We start from the raw sequence: 21,578 nt of genomic DNA on the forward strand, positions 1-21,578 counted from the left end.
CTACGGTAAATCTTAAAAGTGCCTCTTTCGTCATACTTATGCATTTACCCGAAGATTTGACTCGTATTCAATCACAAATAAAGCCTTGGTTGCATTTTGGCAAGAGTTTCACTTTAATAACAATGTATACAGCTGGGAACGATGGCTTCAAGTTACTGTTTAAACGGAGTGTGGAATGACAGAAGTACTCGATAACAAGTGTCACAAGTTAACCTGGACGCTGCGCACTTAATGCCACAGTTAACAGTGATCTCCACGCTGCTCTCGAGCTGCTCAGCATGAACAAATGCCTCTGACTGTTCAACCCACCAGCTGTATGTAAGTACAGACATTCACGACAAAGATATAAGACCAACAACATGCACTTTTGGATGATTTATTGACAGTTGCATTTTTTCGGACAGGCATCGGCACAGTCACCTACACTGTCATTGTGTGTTCTCTAGCATTCGTTGAACAGTGGTTTACAGGTCGCAGACCCCAGCATCTCCGTGTGGTATAGTAGAGTTCAAAACACGTCAAAATGTATACAAATTCAGATACAAGTACATGACTTGGATCAATGAGCAGGGTGATCAGAAAGTTTTTCCTGGTTAGCGGACACAGCTGACAACCCCTCTTGAGACAGGATTCTCAAACCACACGTCCAGCGCATCTGGGATCCTCACCAGTTAAAATGAACACCAGTTAAACTGTCACACCACCTCTCACATACAGCTCGTCTGGCTAATGTCCACACAGCCCAGAGTAGCAGTGCATGTGTGAGTTCTTCTATATGGATTAGATCTGTCACACTATGTGGAAACTGGTAGAACCCAAGAGCGGATAGGAGGCTGGATCAGGATAGCAAGGCAATTTATTGATCTCAAACAAGGTTTAAGTAGAAGGTAGGAACTACGTAGACTTTTTTTTTTTTTTGTATGATTTATTTATGGGATTTTGAGCGTATCACATGCATAGTAAATCTCATACATGAAGTGTGATGAATACAAAGATTCAGTCTGTGAAGCACGGTACTAACAAAGAGACAGTTTACCCCACCCCACCCCCTTCCTCCCCTTACAGAGGGGTAGCAATGTAATGGGGTACAAAAGTTTTTGATATAAGTAGTGCTGGTAATGGTAGTCTAATATTGACCATGCATGCCCAGGCATATACATAGACATACCTACATACATGTCATGCATGCTCACACGCTTACAAAACACACAAACAAAAGAATAATTAAACAATACTGACAACACTAAAGAAAAATTAAATAAAACAATTAAAATATGAAAAACAAAATAAAAAAAAGACAGCTACTGTGCTACAAGCTATTGCTCATGGGGGGAATATAGTTATGTGAAGAGGTGATGACCTGCAGGCATTGGCAAGAATGTCTAGATGTTAAGGCCAATGTCTATCTGGAGAGATCTGACATGATCTAGGAAGGGTTGCCAGATTTTATGGAATTTTTGTTCAGAGAAACAAAGGGAGTATTTAATTTTTTCCAGTCTCATAAAGTGAAGAGCATCCTTTATCCATTGAGAGTAAGAGGGGGGGCAGGGGCTCTTCCATCGCAACAGAATGGCACATCTTGCTAGAAGTGTGAGAAAGGCAACAAGTTCAATAAAATAGGAGGGCAGTGAGACGCCAATGGGTTTGACACCAAACACGGCAAGTAATGGTAAGGGTTGGATGTTGGCAGATGTGATGGCTGAGAGGGAGTCAAAAACGCACGTCCATAAGGGAGCAAGGGTGGGGCAAGACCAGAACATATGACTGAGATTGGCTGGTCCTTGGTGACACTTGTCACAATTTGGATTAATGTCTGGATAAATACGAGACAGCTTACTTTTAGACCAGTGAACTCTGTGAATCACTTTGCATTTTAAAACTCCATGACGAGCACAGACAGATGATGAGTGGACCCGACTTAGAGCCTGCTCCCAGGCAGCAGAACCTATATCCTTACCAAGCTCTGCAGACCATGCAATGCGTAAAGCATCGGAGATTGTTGTCTGACTTTTGAGAAGAGTATTGTACAGTAATGAAATGGAACCTTTGAGATTGGGGTTAACTCCAAGTATGGTGTCAGTGAGGGTAGAGGGAGGGAGGGCAGGGAAGCCAGGAAACCATCTGCGAACAAAATCTCTGACTTGCAAATATCTAAAGAAATGTGTGGGCTGCAGACTGTAAGTAAAAAGTTGGGTAGAGCTAGAATTTAGAAAGCTAGAAGGTTTTGTAGAATTTCTTTTTTGATCCTAGGGGTGCTTTTGTTCCAAATAAATTGTGAGATTGAGCTATCAAGTGAGTGAAAAAAAGGTTTAGGGAGGAAAATAGGAATACATTGCAAAAGATATAGGAACTTGGGCAGTACATTCATTTTAATACAATTTATCCGACCAGCGAGAGACAGAGATGAGAGAGACCACCGGTGGATGTCTTGGGACAGCCTGGCTAAAAGGGGGGAAAAGTTAGATTTAAATAGTTCTGAATAGTTTTTAGTTACACGAACACCCAAATAATTAAAGTGCTCCAGAGACGTTCTGAATGGTAATTTTGAGAGGGGATAGGCTGTGGCCACAGCATTGACTGGGATAAGTTCGCTTTTATGAAGATTTAACTTGTAACCTGAGATATGCCCAAATTCTTTCAACACGTTTAGTACTAAGGGAATAGATTTGTCTGGGTGGGAGAGAAAGACCAAGTGGTCATCCGCATATAAGGATAATTTGTGTTCTATGCCACCTCTTGAGATGCCCTGCATCTGACTGGACCTAAGGGCTACTGCTAGAGGTTCAATAGCAATGGCAAACAGTAATAGAGAGAGTGGGCAGCCCTGTCGGGTACCACGTTCAAGGGAGAAATAGTCAGAATAGTCATTATTTGTGCGGACACAAGCAAGTGGCATTGTATATAAAAGCTTAATCCATGATATAAATGTATTGCCAAAGCCAAAACGTTTCAATGTGTAAAACAGGTAAGGCCACTCCACACGGTCAAATGCCTTTTCGGCATCCATTGAAATGACCAGCTCAGGGGTGTCGGAGGTTGATAGGATACACTCCAGTCGCCTAGCCAGCATTTTAGCTAATAGTTTGGCGTCTGCACAAAGCAGAGAGATAGGGCGATAGTTACCACAGGACAGTGGATCTTTATCCTTTTTTAATATAAGAGAGATAGTAGCCTGACGTAATGTGAGAGGAAGTAAGCCACTTTGCAATGATTCATTAAACATGTTAAGTAGTAGTAGGGACAATGCATCTGAAAATGTTTTGAAATATTCGACAGGGAAACCGTCAGGGCCAGGGCATTTCCCATTCTGCATAGACATTAAAGCACTCCTAAGTTCGTTTATTGTTAATGGTGCGTCCAGACTAGAAGCCACCTCAGAGTTGACAGAGGGGATATCTAAGGAACTAAAAAAGTTTTCATACTGTGTTTGATTATCTGGGCTCTCAGAGGTGTATAATGAAGCATAAAAGTCTCTGAACTGCTTGTTAATGGTCTGAGGGTCAATGGTCATTCCAATATCTGTGTTAATCTGGGTGATGTGCATTGATGAGGAGGAATGTCGAATTTGGTGAGCAAGCAGTTTACTTGGTTTATCTCCAAACTCATAATAGTTGTGGCGTGTTTTTAACAGTGACTCTGCTGTCTCATTGGAGGCCAGAATTTCATATTCTGCCTTCTTTGTGAGCAATTCTTTGAAAAGGTCAGCATCAGTGTGTCCACACACTTCAACTGCAGCTCTGATATATCCTTGGAGAGAGACACCTTCTTTTCGCTAGCAATCTTTTTCTGATAGGCCGAATAAGATATTATTTCTCCTCTTAAGTAAGCTTTACATGACTCCCATATAGCTGCTGCAGACACATCTGGACTAACATTGGTAGATATGAAAAGATCCATACGACTGTTAATTGCACTAATAAAGTTGGTGTCAGAAAGTAACACGAATTAAAGTGCCAGGGAGAGCGGGAGAGGGATCTGCCCGGAAGGGAGACATCCATAATGACGGCTGCATAGTCTGAAATAACAATGGGATTGTAGGGATACGACGTGACAGAGGAGAGGAGTTTATTATCAATAAGAAAGAAATCTATTCGTGAGAATGTGCCATGGACAGGAGAAAAGAATGAGAATTGTTTGGTGCTAGGATTAAAAAAGCGCTAAGCGTCTGAGACTGCGTATTGTTCCATGAAGAGCTGGATGACTTTAGATGATTTAGATGGAACACAAGGCCTATGAGATGAACGATCAAGCGAGGCATCAAGACAGCAGTTGAAGTCACCACCAAGGATAAGCTGGTGAGAATATAGGTCAGGGAGAGAGAAAAAAAATTCTTAAAAAAGTTCTCATTATCCCAATTTGGGCCATACACATTTGCCAACACCAGATTATTGCCTCCAGTTTTACCCGTAATAATTATAAAACATCCATTAGGGTCTGAGATGACAGTGGACACTGAGAAAGGGACAGAGTTATGAATAAGAATTGCCACCCCACGAGCCTTACTTGAGAATGAGGAGTGGAAGAGTTGGCTCACCCAACCTCTGCGAAGTTTAACATGATCTAATGGCTTCAGGTGAGTCTCTTGTAAAAAGGCTATTTTAGTGTTTAAGGATTTAAGATGGTTAAACACTTTGTTGTGCTTAACAGGAGAGTTCAAGCCTTTACCATTCTAACTAGTGAACCTCACAGCACCACTTGGTGCAGGTAGTGAGTATGTACTAGCCATTATACGATGGGACTGACGGTGTGAGTGGAAATGTCACCTCTATGAATGCCCCTGCCCACCCCCCACTGTTACTCAGCATGAGAGAGAGGGAATAAAGCATCTGTCTGGGTTTAATACTATGAATTATAGCAGTAGCACATAACTGATAATATAAAAATACACTGACAAGACGCACAATAAAGCAAAACTTAGAAAACAATGACAAAAACACACCACCTTCCCCCAACACAACCCACCCCCCCCAGCCTAAACCCAGTTGCTGCTGCAAGAAACAGCAGCAGCATGAAACTCACTGATTCACTGATCAGCATAACCTGATACTTCTTCAAATCTATCGCACTGATCCCACAGCTCAATACATTTCAAGAAAAAACATTGCATCTTAAAAACCTCAAGAGGAACACCAACTTAAGTGCAATAGGCATTTTCAGATATTATTTTGAATGCACGGTCTGTTATACCTGTTGAAAATATTATTAAACAGTGGAACATGAACGTCTAAACTAAAGGCTATTGTAGAAAGCCCATTAACAATTTAGAGATAACGTTTGGAAAGGTGTCTGCAGTGCAAACAACTCCTGACAGCTAGCATAACATTTAGCTGCACCCAGCACAAGTGCTAGCGCACATTATGAGAAAACAACACTAAACTGGAAAGCCACTCTTCGCCTTCGGGCACACAGTGCATTAACGATACTGTCTTATGTGTCTTTATTCAAGTCCTGGACAAACTTGTCAGCCTCCGAAGTAGACTGGATCCACGTCCTCTCGCCGTTGGAGAGAGTGATAAGGAGCTTGGATGGATACAGCAGAGCCGGTTTGTAGCCACGCTTGTACAGTTCCGCCATGGAGTTTTTGGTCGAGCTCGGGGGGTGAAGAGAGGACCTCCATGCCAAAGACATCCACAAGTAGCTGTGAAAAAAACGCGGTTGTAAAATAATGAAAGGAGAGGTTTAAAAGGTAGAGTAAAAGTTCAGTCGTGGGAGCGAGCTGCGGCACGTCTACTACGCACACCTCATACCGGAAGCCCCCCCGGAACTACGTAGACTTGAGTCTGGGTCTGAGAGGTAGAGGAAGGAGGAGATGCAGCTCACAGTGATGCTGGGTGCTGCGTGGTGGGCAGACACTCAAAGGAGCACAGGGCAGGCTGTGTGCTGCAAAGGTGCAGAGAGTTGGTCCGCTGAAGCAGAGTCACTGGTAGTATGGTGCACAGGTGATCACTGGAGGCAAAGCAAAGCAAAGTTAGATCTTGCTTTGGAATAGGGATGTAACGGTATGAACATTTTACACCACGGTAATAGTTACAAAAATTATCTCGGTTATCGGTATACCGTGGTATTTTTAAAATGTCTTCAAAATACTGAAAAAACACTGATAAATTTAAATAATTTCACCAAGATTTATATTTAAATAGATTTATTATATATCAAAATAGTCCAAATCCAAAACCTTAACAAATCACTGCAAAATCAACTTTAATAAGTATAAAAGAATGCATCAAAACTGTGCAAAATAAACCTTAAATACAGTAGAGTGAGATGTATCGGCAGTAGTACTCGATTGGCCAGCAGAACCTCTCTGTGAAAAAAATGAATAGAACATGTCATTATTAATTACTGTCAATACTAAGGGTGCAACCAACAGATCACAAAACTCACAATTCAGACCATATCACTTTTGTTGGAAACAGGTTGGATAATTTTTTAGATCAAAACAAAAAGGATTATTGTTGTTAAATTAATTATGAATACTCTATTTTGGCTCTTATCTCTATCTAGACATTTGTTATATTCACCATTTTATATTATTCTTTATATACAGTCTATTGTACAAATAATCCACAAGTATTATATATTTCTGATATTACTGGCTGGATATATATATTGGCTGTATGTCTCTCTGTCTGCCTGCTTGTATATTGTCAGTGGACTCGGTCAGTCTGATTGGTCAAATGTCTGCTGAGCCACAGGTAGACACTGCTCAGGTGAACGGAGCTCAGATGAAAGTCAGTCATCTGAGCAGTGTCTACCTGTGTCTACCAGTCATCTCAGTCAGTTTGACTGAGCATGGGCAACTTTTGACGCACGTAAATAACACAAACTTTTGATAGCCCCAGTGATGGTGAACGTAAATTCCCATGCTATAAACAACTCAATAATAATAATAAAACAAATTAATAAATCATCAGAGCCAGCCGCTCCATAGTAAAAACGTGTCTTACCGTCAAGCAGTTATCCATGTCTACCTCTTCATCCTCCTCTTGCTCATATTCCTGTCCTGTCTTTCTCCTGGTGTGCTGGCTCAGCTGTGTCGCTAACATTAGTGCTAGCAGTATTAGCGCTAGTGCTAGTTGAAGCTGCACTTGATTTTAAAAACAAATCAGTCAGTTTGCAGCATTTTTTACTGTCAGCCAACAGTGCCCTCTGAGATTTTTCTCTTTTTCTCCGCTCCCTCCTTGTGTTGCTTGATACCTCAATTAATTTTTTTGTTAGCTTAATCTCAGTCAACTCCCAACAACAACCACGCAGACGGTTCTACTCGATTCAATCTTGAAATTCCCAGAAGGCATTGCTTAATTTTAACGTTTGCAAACAAATAATCAAATAAAAAGAAATACTGGTAGATTTGTTTGTTTTCAAACCATGCATGTTTTTGAACATCTGAATAAGACATTTTGTTACAAAACAATGCAGACTGATATAAAAGTTTGTGAATGTAGAAGGTAACCATAGCTGTGATATAGAGACTCGTATGTGGCATATCAATACTGATTAGATAGGTGACGTGTTAGGTGAGAAGGAATTGGAGAATTTGGTTTTCATTTAGCATATGAACTTTATTGACACATGTAAGGGGGCCGACAGAAACGATCTTGGGGCCTCTCTCTGATTGGTCAGCCAGCCGGCCCAAACGGCCCACGAGGACCGGCGGCCCCTCTGGCATCTGCCCAAATTCCAGATTACCAGTGAGTCACTGGATGCCATCCTCGACCAGCTGTCCTGAGCATTCTTATAATAACCAGAATACGCCCAGACTTCACATTTGGTTTCTTTGAAGGGGGAAAAATGCCTTGAGGGCCGCTATATCACGTCCTCCCTCCGCCATGTCTTCTTCACTACATAACAAGTGCACATTTCTACACCGTGGTTATCGACCGCGGCGGTTACCATGGTAATTAAAACTTAACCGGTAACCTTCACTGTCAGGAATTGTACCATGGTTTACCTTGACACCGGTAACCGTTACATCCCTACATTGGAAACATGAAAACACTCGAGACAATTTAGGAGTCATTATCGATTGAGTCATATACCACGTATGGTTATCAAAATCATCTGGTAGCAGGTTGCATGGGGATCAGGGCTTATAAGGAGACAATGATTGCCAACCTGCTGCAGGTCCATGTGCGTAATCACTCAAGAGACAGCAAACTCTGCCCAGCCTCCCAGTGCACCTCTGCAAGCAAAACAGAAAAGACAAACCAAGCACCAAAACACACAGAAATCCACTGCAGCATTAGATCGAGACAAGATCCACAGTACGTCTAAACATTGGCCTGGGTGTTAACAGTATTGTTACATGTATACTATATTGCCAAAAGTATTCGCTCATCTGCCTTGACTCGGATATGAACTTAAGTGACATCCCATTCTTAATCCATTGGGTTTAATATGACGTTGGTCCACCCTTTGCAGCTATAACAGCTTTATCTCTTATGGGAAGGCTTTCCACAAGGTTTAGGAGTGTGTTTATGGGAATTTTTGACAATTCTTCCAAAAGTGCATTGGTGAGGTCACACACTGATGTTGGACAGGATCGCTTGGCTCTCATTCTCCACTCTAATTCATCCCCAAGGTGTTCTATCAGGTTGATGTAAGGACTCTGTGCAGGCCAGTCAAATTCATCCACACCAAACTCTCTCATCCATGTCTTTATGGACCTTGCTTTGTGCATTGCTTTGTGCACTGTTGCAAAGTCATATTGGAACAGGAAGAACTCTGTTCCCACAAAGTTGGGAGCACGGAATTTCCAACATCTCTTGGTATGCTGAAGCATTCAGAGTTCCTTTCACAGGAACTAAGGGGCCAACCCCAGCTCCTTAAAAACAACCCCACACCATAATCTCCCCTCAACCAAACTTTACACTTGGCACAGTGCAGTCAGACAAGTACTGTTCTCCTGGCAACTGCCAAACCCAGACTCATCCATCAGATTGCCAGATGGAGAAGCGCAATTTGTCACTCCAGAGAAACGTCTCCACTGCTCTAGAGTCCAGTGGTGGCGTGCTTTACACAACTGCATCCAACACTTTGCATTGCACTTGTATGTGTGTCTCACTCCTAGATTCCACCAGATACGTGTCTGCTGCATTAAGTCTCCGCCACCCCAGTGGAGCTGATAGGTTTCACTCTAGTCTATGTGTTAACTTCCACCAGGTCCGCTGCGCTGCGTATATGCTTCGTCCCAGCTCCGGCAGTCTGGAGCTCTCCGGGACAAATACGCAGGGCTTCTATATCTGGTGGATCCCGGATCACGACGCAGCAATTCAGCTGAATTTAGCACCAAGCAGACAGGAAGTCCAGCACCAAAACAACAATATGACATCCAGTTACTTTTCAAAATAAAACACTGCGTGTTGACATCAGCAGACAAATCTCAAAAGAGAGACAAACACAAGCTCTTCTGCTAATCGTTCGGTCAGGAACACTTCGTATTGTTGTTTATATGACACATACTTACAACTGCAGTCACGAGTGATCATGTGAATATCGCGGGAACTCCTCGGCCAGCTGTCTACCATACTGCGCCGTGGCGGACTCAAAAATGCGAGGGGGGGGGGGGCGGGTTGCTGGACGGTGGACAGTGGATCGGAGCCGTAACGCTGCAGACACGTACCTGGTGGAATTTCGGGGTCAGCGCTGTCATTTTACGTGGCCTACATCTTCATGGCTGAGTTGCTGTCGTTCCCAATTGCTTGCACTTTGTTAAAATACCACTGATGGTTGACTGTGGAATATTTAGGAGTGAGTAAATTTAACAACTGGACTTGTTGCACAGGTCCTATCACAGTACCATGCTGGAATTCACTGAGCTCCTGAGAGCGACCCATTCTTTCACAAATGTTTAAACAGTCTGTATGCCTAGGTGCTTGCTTTTATATACCTGTGGCCATGGAAGTGATTGCAACACCTGTTCAATTATTTGGATGGGTGGGTGAATACTTTTGGCAGTATAGTGTATTTATTATACGGCAGTAGTCTAGTATTTTAGCTAGCTAGCTAGCAAACATTAGCTTCAAACTGCCAACATTAGTGTTGGGCTAATACTTACGACAGCAACATAGGGAGCTTATGTTAGCTATGTTGACTACTTAATGCTGAGTGATAACACATTTCCCCAAAAAAGTAAACCAGCTCATTACCTGTCCAACAGAGACAAAGCAAACATGGTGTCCATATTCAGGCCTTCGTCTCCAGTTGTCTCCATAGTTGAGCAGCCACTGTAGTGGAAATTCTCCTTTGTGAGGTAGAGAGTTGCTAAGTCTCCGAAGAACTTCAGACTTCAGCGTATGAATCAGATCTCATTTAATGAAACACGCAGCATGGAGGGAAGGCAAAAGCATTCTCTCCCGAACTCTGAATTGTTACCCATCAAGTACAGAACAGAGAGGAGGTTACCTTCATTTACAACAGTCATAAAACATTTTCTTTACAGAATAATGATTCTTTGATATTTGGGTGTATCCTGTCTTCCCAGGACAGTGACCCTTTGATGTAACAGATGGGACAGCAAATGTCATCTTATCTAAACTTATGTATTTTCCCATGAGGGGTATGTGTTCCCACCTGTTGCTCTTGTGACACCTCAAGCAATGTGACAATCTCTCTTCCTCCTCCTGTCCTTAAAGCACATTTAATCACTAACAGGAAGACTATGTAATTTCTCACACCACTCCGATGTTGACTGTTGTTTTACTTCTTAGTTCAGTCTTTCTTTTCTTTCTTTGTTAAGCAGTGTGAGCTGCTGTAGGTACCACTGGTGATGAGGAGTGTGGTTGTAGTTTCTCTGCCATCCTTGTCGTAGATGGTCGCGATAGCTCCAGTGTGTTTATTAAACTCGGTCACGCAGAGTGATGGGTGGAGTAAGCACAGGGTGGGCATGGTGGTCAGGTAAGGACAGATTGTTTGACAGGTAGTCTGTCCATACTAGTTAATGGGTAGGTAAAACTGATCGGATGAAGTTTTTACAGCCCTGTCACTGCCATGGACCATGGATTTTTTTTGTTTTTTTCAAAAATCATTTATTGTTGTGATTGCTGTTTGGATGTTAAGAAATGTTATACATATGTGATAAAAAAAATATTTTGAAAAGAAATTATCTATCCCAGCTTTAAATCAATGGTAATTAATTACTGGAATTGGTTCAAAGAAACTGTCCTCGCCAGAAAAGTGACATACACTGTCATCCCACCAGTAGCGGTGTCATTCAGAAAACACTTATGAAGGTAATGGCAAATTAACTTTGTCATGGGCATGGCTGGAAGGAATGGCGATACATCAGCATCAGATAATGATTCTTAAAGCGTGTTGTGTGATCTTAATGTCTGCCAAACAGAGGGGCAGCTGAGGACATAAGATAAGTAATTCTGCTAATAAGCTGGCAACAAAAAGCAGAAAAAGGGAAATGGAGATAATTCAAGCCAAACCTCCTGAGTCAGGGATATCCAAAGGTACTAACTGTGCAGCAGGCTGCCACCATGTTACAACATATTTGTGTATTTGTACTTTTACCTTTAATTTGTCATGTTTTATCTGGTTTTACTTACTGGTAATCTTAATTTTATTTATCTCCAAAACAGCAAATGTCTCGCAACGTGTGAGAATCCCTACAAAGATGAATCTTCACAAGAGAGATGGAAAGGGAGAGACTCTTCTGCACAAAGCATGCAAAAGAAAAGATCTGGTACGAATCAAGGCATTGATTCAAGCTGGGATCAGCGTCAACATTGTGGATAATGCAGGTTTGTCTTGGCTAAGACAGTTGTTTATTTGCACGCGTTTGCCTCTATATTCTTAAATATTTTACCCCCATGAAAAAATAATTAACTGTCAACACAAAATACATCTTTATAAGTGAATGTTGACTTGAATTGTCAGGCTGGACTGCTCTCCATGAGGCTTCTGCTGTGGGTGATGAGGCAGTGGTTGAAGAGCTGTTGCAGGCCGGTGCTAATGTTAACGCTAGAAGCTTTGATGGTGTCACACCCCTACATGATGCTGCATTCTCTGGACACTATCAGGTGATGGAGAAACACAGAATGAGACTTTTAAAATGACTATGAACAAAATGCTATAAATAGGGTTTCTCAGTGTTGTTTATGGTCTTTAGTTTTTTAATCTGTTTATTTATTTAGTTACATATGGAAATGTTTGGGTCACTTGATATTTGGTGCAATACCAAAATTGAGATAGTCTGCTCTCCTTGGTCACTGTGGCTCCAAACTGGTGCGACCATTTTGCATGAAACATTATCAGCTGTTCATGAAGTTTTCATCATGACCGCTTAAAGACTTGTTCAATTACAACAAAAGTAAAGTGATTTCCAGTAAATATATTAAAGGACGTATCCTATATGAAATGTTAATCTACTGTGAAGGTTTTACTGCAATTCTCATGATTCTTGTGTTATGTTGGGTAAGGCTGGTATCTGAAATGAGTCATGTAATATAACATGGCTGCGTGGTATAAATCAGGCAAACCATTTTCACCAAAAAGACTGTTGAACTTGAACATGACATGATAGTTGCAAGTTTAAACAAATGGCTGTGATATTATGCCAGGATGCATGTAAATATTAAAGCAACATTATGTAGCAATTTATATTTTGTGCAATTTAGCACCCCCCATGGTTACTGAATGCAACATCACTGTCATAACTACAGTTTTAAGTAACAATTTGTCACATAAGGTAACTTTCCGTGCTAACTAAAGACAACACTCAGCATGTCATAACAATGTTATGTCTTGAAAACTTCTGTCTCGAAGGAACATTAATGCTGAGGCACTTTGTACAAAACTCAGAACAGCGAGAAGTACAGCAACTTAACATAACCTGAATCTTAAAGCCCCTGTACAGACTTTTCATTTAGTGTTGATTTTGGCGGCCCCGCTGGACGAATAGCGGTAGTGTTTTGCCGGAATGAAGACTGCATTTCCCATGAGCTCTAGCGCCCACTGTCGTGAAGACGTTTGTCTGGCCGGCGCGTGTAGATTTGTTTTGGAAACGTCGGAAAGACGACAGGACTTGCTTTGAAAACTTTTTTTTTTTTTTTAGCAGCTATCTGCAGCGTGCATATGGACGAGGTAATGTGTCTATTTGTATTTCTACTTAATATAATATGCCGCTGGTGAAACAAAGTAATGCTGCTGTTGCACTGCAATTTCCCAGCTATATATATTACCCACGGTGCTACAGAGCTAGCGTTACAGCAAAGTCACAGTGATTGTGATGGATGTTTTGTTCTAAGTAAGAAACTGAATCATTTATAATGACAGAGGATATTACCGATGCACCGTTGCAGGTCGGCTGGGCTGAAGCATACACACAGCTGAAATGGATGCGTGATCTAAGACGTTTGTTGTCGTTTTCTCGAGTGTAGTATCTAAAGCTAATCTAGTGGTAACGCTAGACAGCTTTGTTGTAACAACATAAATTCATGTATTGCTGTAAACTATGTCCCGCATTACATTTCATAAATGAAATAAAATTTACAAACCTGTCTAGGAGGAATCGGGCGAATTCTGGATCCGACCCTCCCTTCAAGCCCCTCTCTCTTCCACTCTCTCCATCTCTGGAAGGAATCGCCAATGTTTATCCGTGTTTTAGCCCTAGCTCGATCGGATTCCCTCTTGGCCTTTCATTGGTCTTCGGTTCGAATTCTTTTTCTTTTCTTTGTCTCATTATCAGCCATGACAAAAGTTTTAGCTCGGTTAGCACTGGCTAGCGTAGCAACAAAACAGCTATGCCGTATCCTGAATGTTGTCAGTTCCGGTCTGACTGCCGTAAATCGTTTCGTCAGTGGTCCGACCCGACCAATGCCTTTCAGAGGTATAGAATTAGACTACTTAGAAAAAGCGTATCTTCACGCTGATGGGCTCATTTGCTGTTGTAGGTAACAGAGACACATCAGCAGAAACCAGAGACGTTTCTATATCCAGTTAAAAACTCCGTACAGGGGCTTTAAACAGTATCACCTCAACCTAACCTTCTACCAGCTTAATCTCTGTCAAAATGGGATGACTTGGTTTATGATCAAAAACATCCACTCAAGACTTATGAAGCCAGCTGGGTACTAACCGGCAACAAGTCCCTTGGCCACTTGCCCAACTTCAGTTCTGGTTCCCATTCTAGCTTTGATCTGAAAGCTCCCTTCCAATGATCCAAAGCTGCTGTGATAGTGGTGTAAACACCAAAATTCCTTAGCGATACTCTGAGCTGAGTCAGCCAGTGAGCTAACTTTTAACTACGAAACTCATCACGGAGAGTTGAGGCAGAGCAGCTGGAGGACAACAGAACGAAAATAAGAAAACATTGTCTGCATAAAATATGATCCCGTTTTATCAAATTCACTGATTGTTGGTGCCATGCGTGATCTACAGTTGTAGAGCTTGTGCACTGGGATCCCACCTGCTCACTGAAGTCTCAAAACAGGCAACAGAGGCTGAGTCAGAGACACCATTCACTCTATTACATGTCACTGTACAATTGAAAAGATTATTGATGTATTTAAAATATAAAATAGTTACATAATGTTGATTTAATCACTTACTTGATTTTGTAATTATTGGTATACCATTCATCAGTTTTGTTGGATGAGGATTGACCATAAGTACCCTTTGGTGAAGACAGGTGCATTGACATTGATGTTTCTACCTCCTAACATGATGAAATGCATGTGTGTTATGTAGGTAGTGAAAATTCTTCTCCAGTATGGGTCGAACGCCACTGACAGGAATTTCAGTGGCCTCAGTGCAGCAGACATGGCAGAGGAGGAGAATATCAAAGAGCTGCTCCTAACTTTCCGAGCATCGTGTGTTATGCATGAGCAGCCTTGTGAGGCACCTGCACAGTATAGTCAAGCAGGTGAGCTACCTTTTACATTCCATACTAGGCTTTAGTCTCTTCCTATTTTCTCAGTACAGCTAATCTGATTTTAGCCAAAAGTGATATTTAAACATTTGTGTCATAGCAACACAGCAAATGCATTTGGTCATAAGGTGTTACTCTACTAAAATGTTTAAAGTAACCAACACACCCCTCTTGTAGTCTGGAACAGAGGCTCTGAAACACTTGTAGTTTACTTCGTCTTTGGGTTGTAGTCAGCTGGTTTCAAAACAGGTAACATGGATCCCACACTTCTCTACTTGCACAATATAGTGTGACATATATCTGTTCTACGAAACTGCACAATGGTTTACTTCCTGTACATGGATACAGTGAGACAGTAATGTTATCTATGCTTTGAACAATAGATGAAGAATATGCTTTGGTAATCACAGTGCTTTTTCATCCTTAAAGAGCAACTGAACCCCAGAGTTTTGCAAAGGTTTTACAAAGTAAATTCAAACACACACCGACATACTATATTCACTAATCTAATTGCAAGGTTGTAGGTCATCTCACAATTGGTGCAGCAGCAAAACACCGTTGTGGCATAAATCTTGTGTGAAGCTTCTCACTTCTGGAGTCTCCTGTCAACCAAGACTACAGTATTCCGAAACCGTTGTGAGCACAGACCAACTGTGCTGAGACAGCTGGGCCTTAGGGACAGAGGGGTAGAAGATGCCCCCTGAGGGATGTTAATGTTGTGGCTACTGGTCAAACAGAACAAATAAAATAGTTTTAAACAAATAGAATATATATTATATATCTCCATTTTGCCATCAATTCAAAAGCCATCATGTATATTTCTGCCTACCATGGTTATTATTAAAGATTCCTTCATTGCAACTTAATGTTAGAATAAATGAATTAATGAATTAATTTAGAATTGGTCAATTTCAGCAATGTAATACTATGCTAATGCTATCCAGTCCAGCAAGTCACTACAGCGCCAGCTGCAGCGTCAGGACAGCCAAGTGAAGACTGTCGAACAAAGACTTAAGGCAGGAACACACCAGCCCAACCGTTGGACGTCTGAAGCGTTTGGAGAGGCTCGGACGAGGTCGGGAACACATATGTTTGGTGTGTTCAGCTGCGTCGGAAGCTTTCGGAGCCGCGCGGACGTTGTCGGATCCGACTGAGCATGCGAAGTCTGAGGAGGAGGGCCGTCGGACGTCTGAGCCATTGGATCCTCTGATTGGTTGTGTGCCAGCTGAATGGCGGTTCTGATTGGCGGTGTGCTGGCGAATCAGCGCGGTGTGTGGGAGGGACGGAATGCTGTGTGCGCTTTGTTTTTCTATGCACTCCGTTCCGTCATTCCCCGTTGTCATGTTTTGCAGTGGTGGCACCAGACTAGTTGTTATGTCCATTCAGGACGAATTAATTCTTGTTCGTCTGGTAATGCCTCGCTGCATGTTTAGTATGCAGCTGTTTTTTATCGGAAATAGTTAAGTTTCGTTTTGATCGAAAGTAAAGAGAGTTGCGTGCATAAGGTTCTCGTTTACAAATCACAACACATTTTCTCTCTCCCCTTGAAATCCACCACTCTTCTCTCCTTCCAGTCTTTCCTCAACAGTTCTTTCCTCCCTACCATCCACAGATCAATTCTATAATGTCCACGAGGAAGCCTCCTCGACTCTGTTATCCTCCCTCTCCTACTCTTTAGATGCTCTCTGTCCCCTCACCTCCCGACTGGCACAACGACCTTACTCACTACCACCACCTCCTCTCTGACTTCACCTGAACTGTTTCAGCAGCCAAATCAGCCTTCTAACTGTCAAACTTTGACTCCAGGAAACTATTCTCCTCCTCATCCCTCCTACCCAACCCTCCCCCTCTATCTTCCAGGTCAGATGGAATGTCTTCTTGTCCAAACCCTGCTTTCTGAAAACTGTGTCTCTCAAGGCTCAGTACAAGGACCACTTCTGTTTACACTATAGACTAGATCACTAGACTCTGTAATTACATCACATGGATTCTCTCTGTTCCTTCTGTTCCTCTCCTTTCCCCCATCCTCCGATACCAATATATTGATGCACATCTTGCAATGTCTGGCAGACATCTCCGCTTGGACAACTGCACACCACCTCAAGCTCAACCTTAGTAAAACTGAACTCTTCCTCATCCCAGGGAAAGACTGCCCTCGCATGGACCTGTCAGTCACTGTCATGGACGTCACAGTATCGCCTTCATCGACTGTGAGGAACCTGGGTGTAATCCTCGATGACAGAATATTCTCCACCCCGAACATCCCTGCTGTGGCCCGATCCCATAGATTTGCCCTCTACAACATCCGGCAGGTCTTTCCTCACAAAGGACACAACGCAATTCCTAGTCCAAGCGCTGATCATCTCCTGCTTGGACTACTGCAACTCGCTCTTGGCTGGCGAATCAGCGCGGTGTGTGGGAGGGACGGAATGCTGTGTGCGCTTTGTTTTTCTATGCACTCCGTTCCGTCATTCCCCGTTGTCATGTTTTGCAGTGGTGGCACCAGACTAGTTGTTATGTCCGTTCAGGACGAATTAATTCTTGTTCGTCTGGTAATGCCTCGCTGCATATTTAGTATGCAGCTGTTTTTTATCGGAAATAGTTAAGTTTTGTTTTGATCGAAAGTAAAGAGAGTTGCGTGCATAAGGTTCTCGTTTACAAATCACAACACAAGCGCCACCCGCTTATTGCATCTCGCGCAAGCGCAGAACGTACACGCTACTGTGGCGTAGGCAGCACGTCGAAGCGGTGTGTTCAATGCAACTTTTCTGCCGAACGGGTCAGACAAGAGGCAACGGAGTGGTCGGAGAGTGGTCGGATAAGGCAGTTGGACGTCTGGGCGGTGTGTGGGGGCCTTTAGGGAGTCTCTCTGCAGGAGTCCATTGAGGGAGTCCAAGTAACTCACTGTCCACCACCAATTGTAGCCACGAGTCCTACCCAATCCCAGTCAGGACATCAAAACAGAGAAGATTTCACTGGAGACCCATTGCTTGAAGCTGTAACCCAGCAGTCTCTGTTACACAACATTCTCCACCAGTACTGAACTTGAAATTCTAGAAGGGCTATGCCTGTCTGCAGTCATAAGACAGACACCATTTCAGCCTATGCCTCCCTGCAGTCTCTCCACTTCCTGGCCTGTAGAGATAGATAACCCCAGAAAACACTGCCACTACAGCTGCCCTCTCAACTGCCTTCTCATCCTCACACTCCCCGAGACAAACAGGTAGAGGATAAGGATCTGAACTCCTCATCTAACCAATATGGTCTTACCAGGTCCTTCCCATGTGACCACCACCCAGATCAGCATTTGAATTCCATGCTATCTCTGTCACCTTTCCTTTTAAGCTCAACATTTTGGTGATCTATCACCCTCCTGGTCCTCTGCGTGACTTCTTTTATGAGATGGCGACCTCCTAAGCTGCTCCCCTGACGATGGCACACCCCTCGTTGTCCTGGTGACTGCAACATTCACTCAGAAAAGCTACACTCATCTGAATTTATCGACTTCTCCACATTTGACCTCACACTCTCCCCCTCTCCACCCATCCACCAGGCCGGGAATCCTGTACTACCACTGTGTCCGACCATCACTTTGTCATTTTCTCTCTCCCCTTGAAATCCACCACTCTTCTCTCCTTCCAGTCTTTCCTCAACAGTTCTTTCCTCCCTACCATCCACAGATCAATTCTATAATGTCCACGAGGAAGCCTCCTCGACTCTGTTATCCTCCCTCTCCTACTCTTTAGATGCTCTCTGTCCCCTCACCTCCCGACTGGCACAACGACCTTACTCACTACCACCACCTCCTCTCTGACTTCACCTGAACTGTTTCAGCAGCCAAATCAGCCTTCTAACTGTCAAACTTTGACTCCAGGAAACTATTCTCCTCCTCATCCCTCCTACCCAACCCTCCCCCTCTATCTTCCAGGTCAGATGGAATGTCTTCTTCTCCAAACCCTGCTTTCTGAAAACTGTGTCTCTCAAGGCTCAGTACAAGGACCACTTCTGTTTACACTATAGACTAGATCACTAGACTCTGTAATTACATCACATGGATTCTCTCTGTTCCTTCTGTTCCTCTCCTTTCCCCCATCCTCCGATACCAATATATTGATGCACATCTTGCAATGTCTGGCAGACATCTCCGCTTGGACAACTGCACACCACCTCAAGCTCAACCTTAGTAAAACTGAACTCTTCCTCATCCCAGGGAAAGACTGCCCTCGCATGGACCTGTCAGTCACTGTCATGGACGTCACAGTATCGCCTTCATCGACTGTGAGGAACCTGGGTGTAATCCTCGATGACAGAATATTCTCCACCCCAAACATCCCTGCTGTGGCCCGATCCCATAGATTTGCCCTCTACAACATCCGGCAGGTCTTTCCTCACAAAGGACACAACGCAATTCCTAGTCCAAGCGCTGATCATCTCCTGCTTGGACTACTGCAACTCGCTCTTGGCTGGAATCCCAGCCTCTGCGACAAAACTCTTGCAGCGTATCCAGAATGCAGCAGTGCAACTTGTTTTCAATTAAGCCACATTCTCCCATGTGACCACCCTCCTCTGTGACCTCCACTGGCTTCCTGTTGCAAGCTGTATCTGATTCAAAACGATGTTACTGGCCTTAAAGGCCGTCAACGGAACTGCACCCGTCAACCTCCACACACTGCCAGACCCACGCCCCAGCACGAGCATTTTGATTCACTACATCAGCTAGCCAGCTGGTAGACTCATTTGTTCAGACTTCGCCTGGACCCCCTGCATAGCATGACTCTAAGGTGATTATCAGAATGATCAGAAATGGTGCTTTCCTTTCTATCAGTTGCCAGCCAGTCAGTCAGCTGTCAGCTAAGTGGTTTACCTAATACATAAACATGCAGAAAATACTATAAACAAAAGGTAAATTCTGTTAACATTGTTTACAAAGCTAACTGTGATGTGAAGTAACTAACTTAAGGATGAGTAAACACTGTGATCACTCTTGCCCTCTTGTGTCCTTGTGTCAGTGTCTCCTGTGTTCCCACTGTGCATGTTTGTCTCTCTCTGTCTGTCAGTGTTTCCTCAGTGCTTCCCCCCTTGTTTCCTCACATGGCCTCCTCCCTCCTCTCTCTCCTCACCTGTTCCTCGTCTTATCGTTAGTGTCTTTAGTCTCTGCTTTCTCTCTTCTCAACTTTATTTATAAAGCGCTTTAAGCAGCCATAGCTGGAACAAAGTGCTGTACATGAAAAGAAATAGAACATGAAACATAAAACATAGGAAAAAAATAAAAAATAAAAACAATAAAACAATAAAAATGTTAAAACAATAAAAACAATAAGACACTAAAACAAGAGCAGAGTCTCATGCTGGGTTGAAAGCTTAGGAATAAAAATGGGTTTTAAGATGCGTTTTAAAAATGGACAGTGAGGGGGCTTGTCTAATATGGAGCGGGAGGACGTTCCAAAGTTTGGGACCGGCAATGGAAAAAGCTCTTTCCCCTCTGAGCTTCCGCTTACACCTCGGTACCTCCAGGAGCAGCTGGTCAGCTGACCTGAGGCACCGGGCAGGAGCGTAGGGATGGAGCAGCTCAGAGAGGTGTCTTTGTCCGTTCACTGCTTCTGTTTGGTGTTATTGTGCGTGATGTCACCTCCGAGTTCCTTCCTCAGAATTGTTTCATCTCTAGTCTCCAGTTTTTGGTGTGTTTTTGCATTTTTGATTTGAACTTTGCTTTTGATTTGTACTTTGTTTTCTTGTTTGCACTTTGTTCAACTGTTTGATTTGCTACTTTGCCATAGTTTGTATAACTAGCTCCCTTGGTTTGTCTACAACCTTTTGTTAAATAAAGCCCATTTTTTGTTCCCTGTGATCCTGCCTCCTGTTCTAATCTGCATTTGGGTCAACCTTTAGTTTTCCCCTTTAAACCCGTGACAGAATGAACGGACCAAGAAAAATGGACCCAGCGGTTACTGGCGTGGAAATAATTTGCTGGTACCAGGACTTTATGATGAATCCCGCTAGCAGGGCTCATCAAATGTATGCTAGCCACCAGCCTGTTGGCCTCCAGTCCGCCCCAGCGCCTGCCAATCCCAAAATGTCTCCTTTCTGGGGAACCTGGCTGGCCTACAAGGTACCCCCACCAAGAAAGCGACGTTCTTTCCGCGTCCTGGCTCCCTGAAGTTTGGCTCTGGAGCCCAAGCACCATGTCAGCTGCCCAGCCAGTGCTTGCCAGGTTTGCGCCGCTGATGGCGTGGCTGAAACCCAGGCTGACACCAGCCAGTGTCCCTCCATCGGCTCCTAGGCTGACACCTGCCAGTGGTTCTCAGTCGGCAGCCCGGTCGACACCTGTCAGTGGTTCTCAGCCGGCAGCCCGGTCAACATCTGCCAGTAGTTTTCAGTCGGTGGACCGGTTGGCATCTGCCAGTAGTTCTCAGTTGGCGGTCCAGACAGTGCCTATTCCTTTTCCTTGGTTGGTGGCCTGGCCGAGACCCGTCCCAGCGGTCGGAGGCCAAGCCAAGGTCAGTTGCTGCCAGCGACTCTCCGTGGGCTCCTAGGCTGCCAGCGACTCTCCTTCGGCTCCCAGGCGAACAGCCGCCACTGATCCTCCATCGGCTCCTAGGCTGACACTTTCTTGTGAACCTCCATCAGTTTCCGGGCCAACACCTCCTTGTGAACCTCCATCAGCTCCCAGGCCGACACCTCCCAGTGGTTCTTAGTTGGCGGC

General features: G+C 43.6%; 1 protein-coding gene across 4 annotated transcripts in view; it reads left to right on the forward strand.

The window, feature by feature from the left end:
• LOC115580980 (ankyrin repeat domain-containing protein 31-like) overlaps nt 1-21,578 on the forward strand; it is a 99,593-nt gene that overhangs the window by 54,712 nt on the left and 23,303 nt on the right. For all 4 annotated transcript variants that reach the window (XR_003983969.1, XM_030415747.1, XM_030415748.1 and 1 more), the window contains exons 3-5: nt 11,586-11,747; nt 11,884-12,026; nt 14,695-14,869. Coding sequence is in view for 3 of the 4 variants with exons in the window: in XM_030415747.1 (XP_030271607.1) it covers nt 11,586-11,747; nt 11,884-12,026; nt 14,695-14,869 (480 nt within the window). In the remaining variant the exon portion in view is untranslated. The remainder of the gene's footprint in view (nt 1-11,585; nt 11,748-11,883; nt 12,027-14,694; nt 14,870-21,578) is intronic.

This window comes from Sparus aurata, chromosome 5, assembly GCF_900880675.1.
Source record: "Sparus aurata chromosome 5, fSpaAur1.1, whole genome shotgun sequence".
NCBI lineage: Eukaryota > Metazoa > Chordata > Actinopteri > Spariformes > Sparidae > Sparus > Sparus aurata.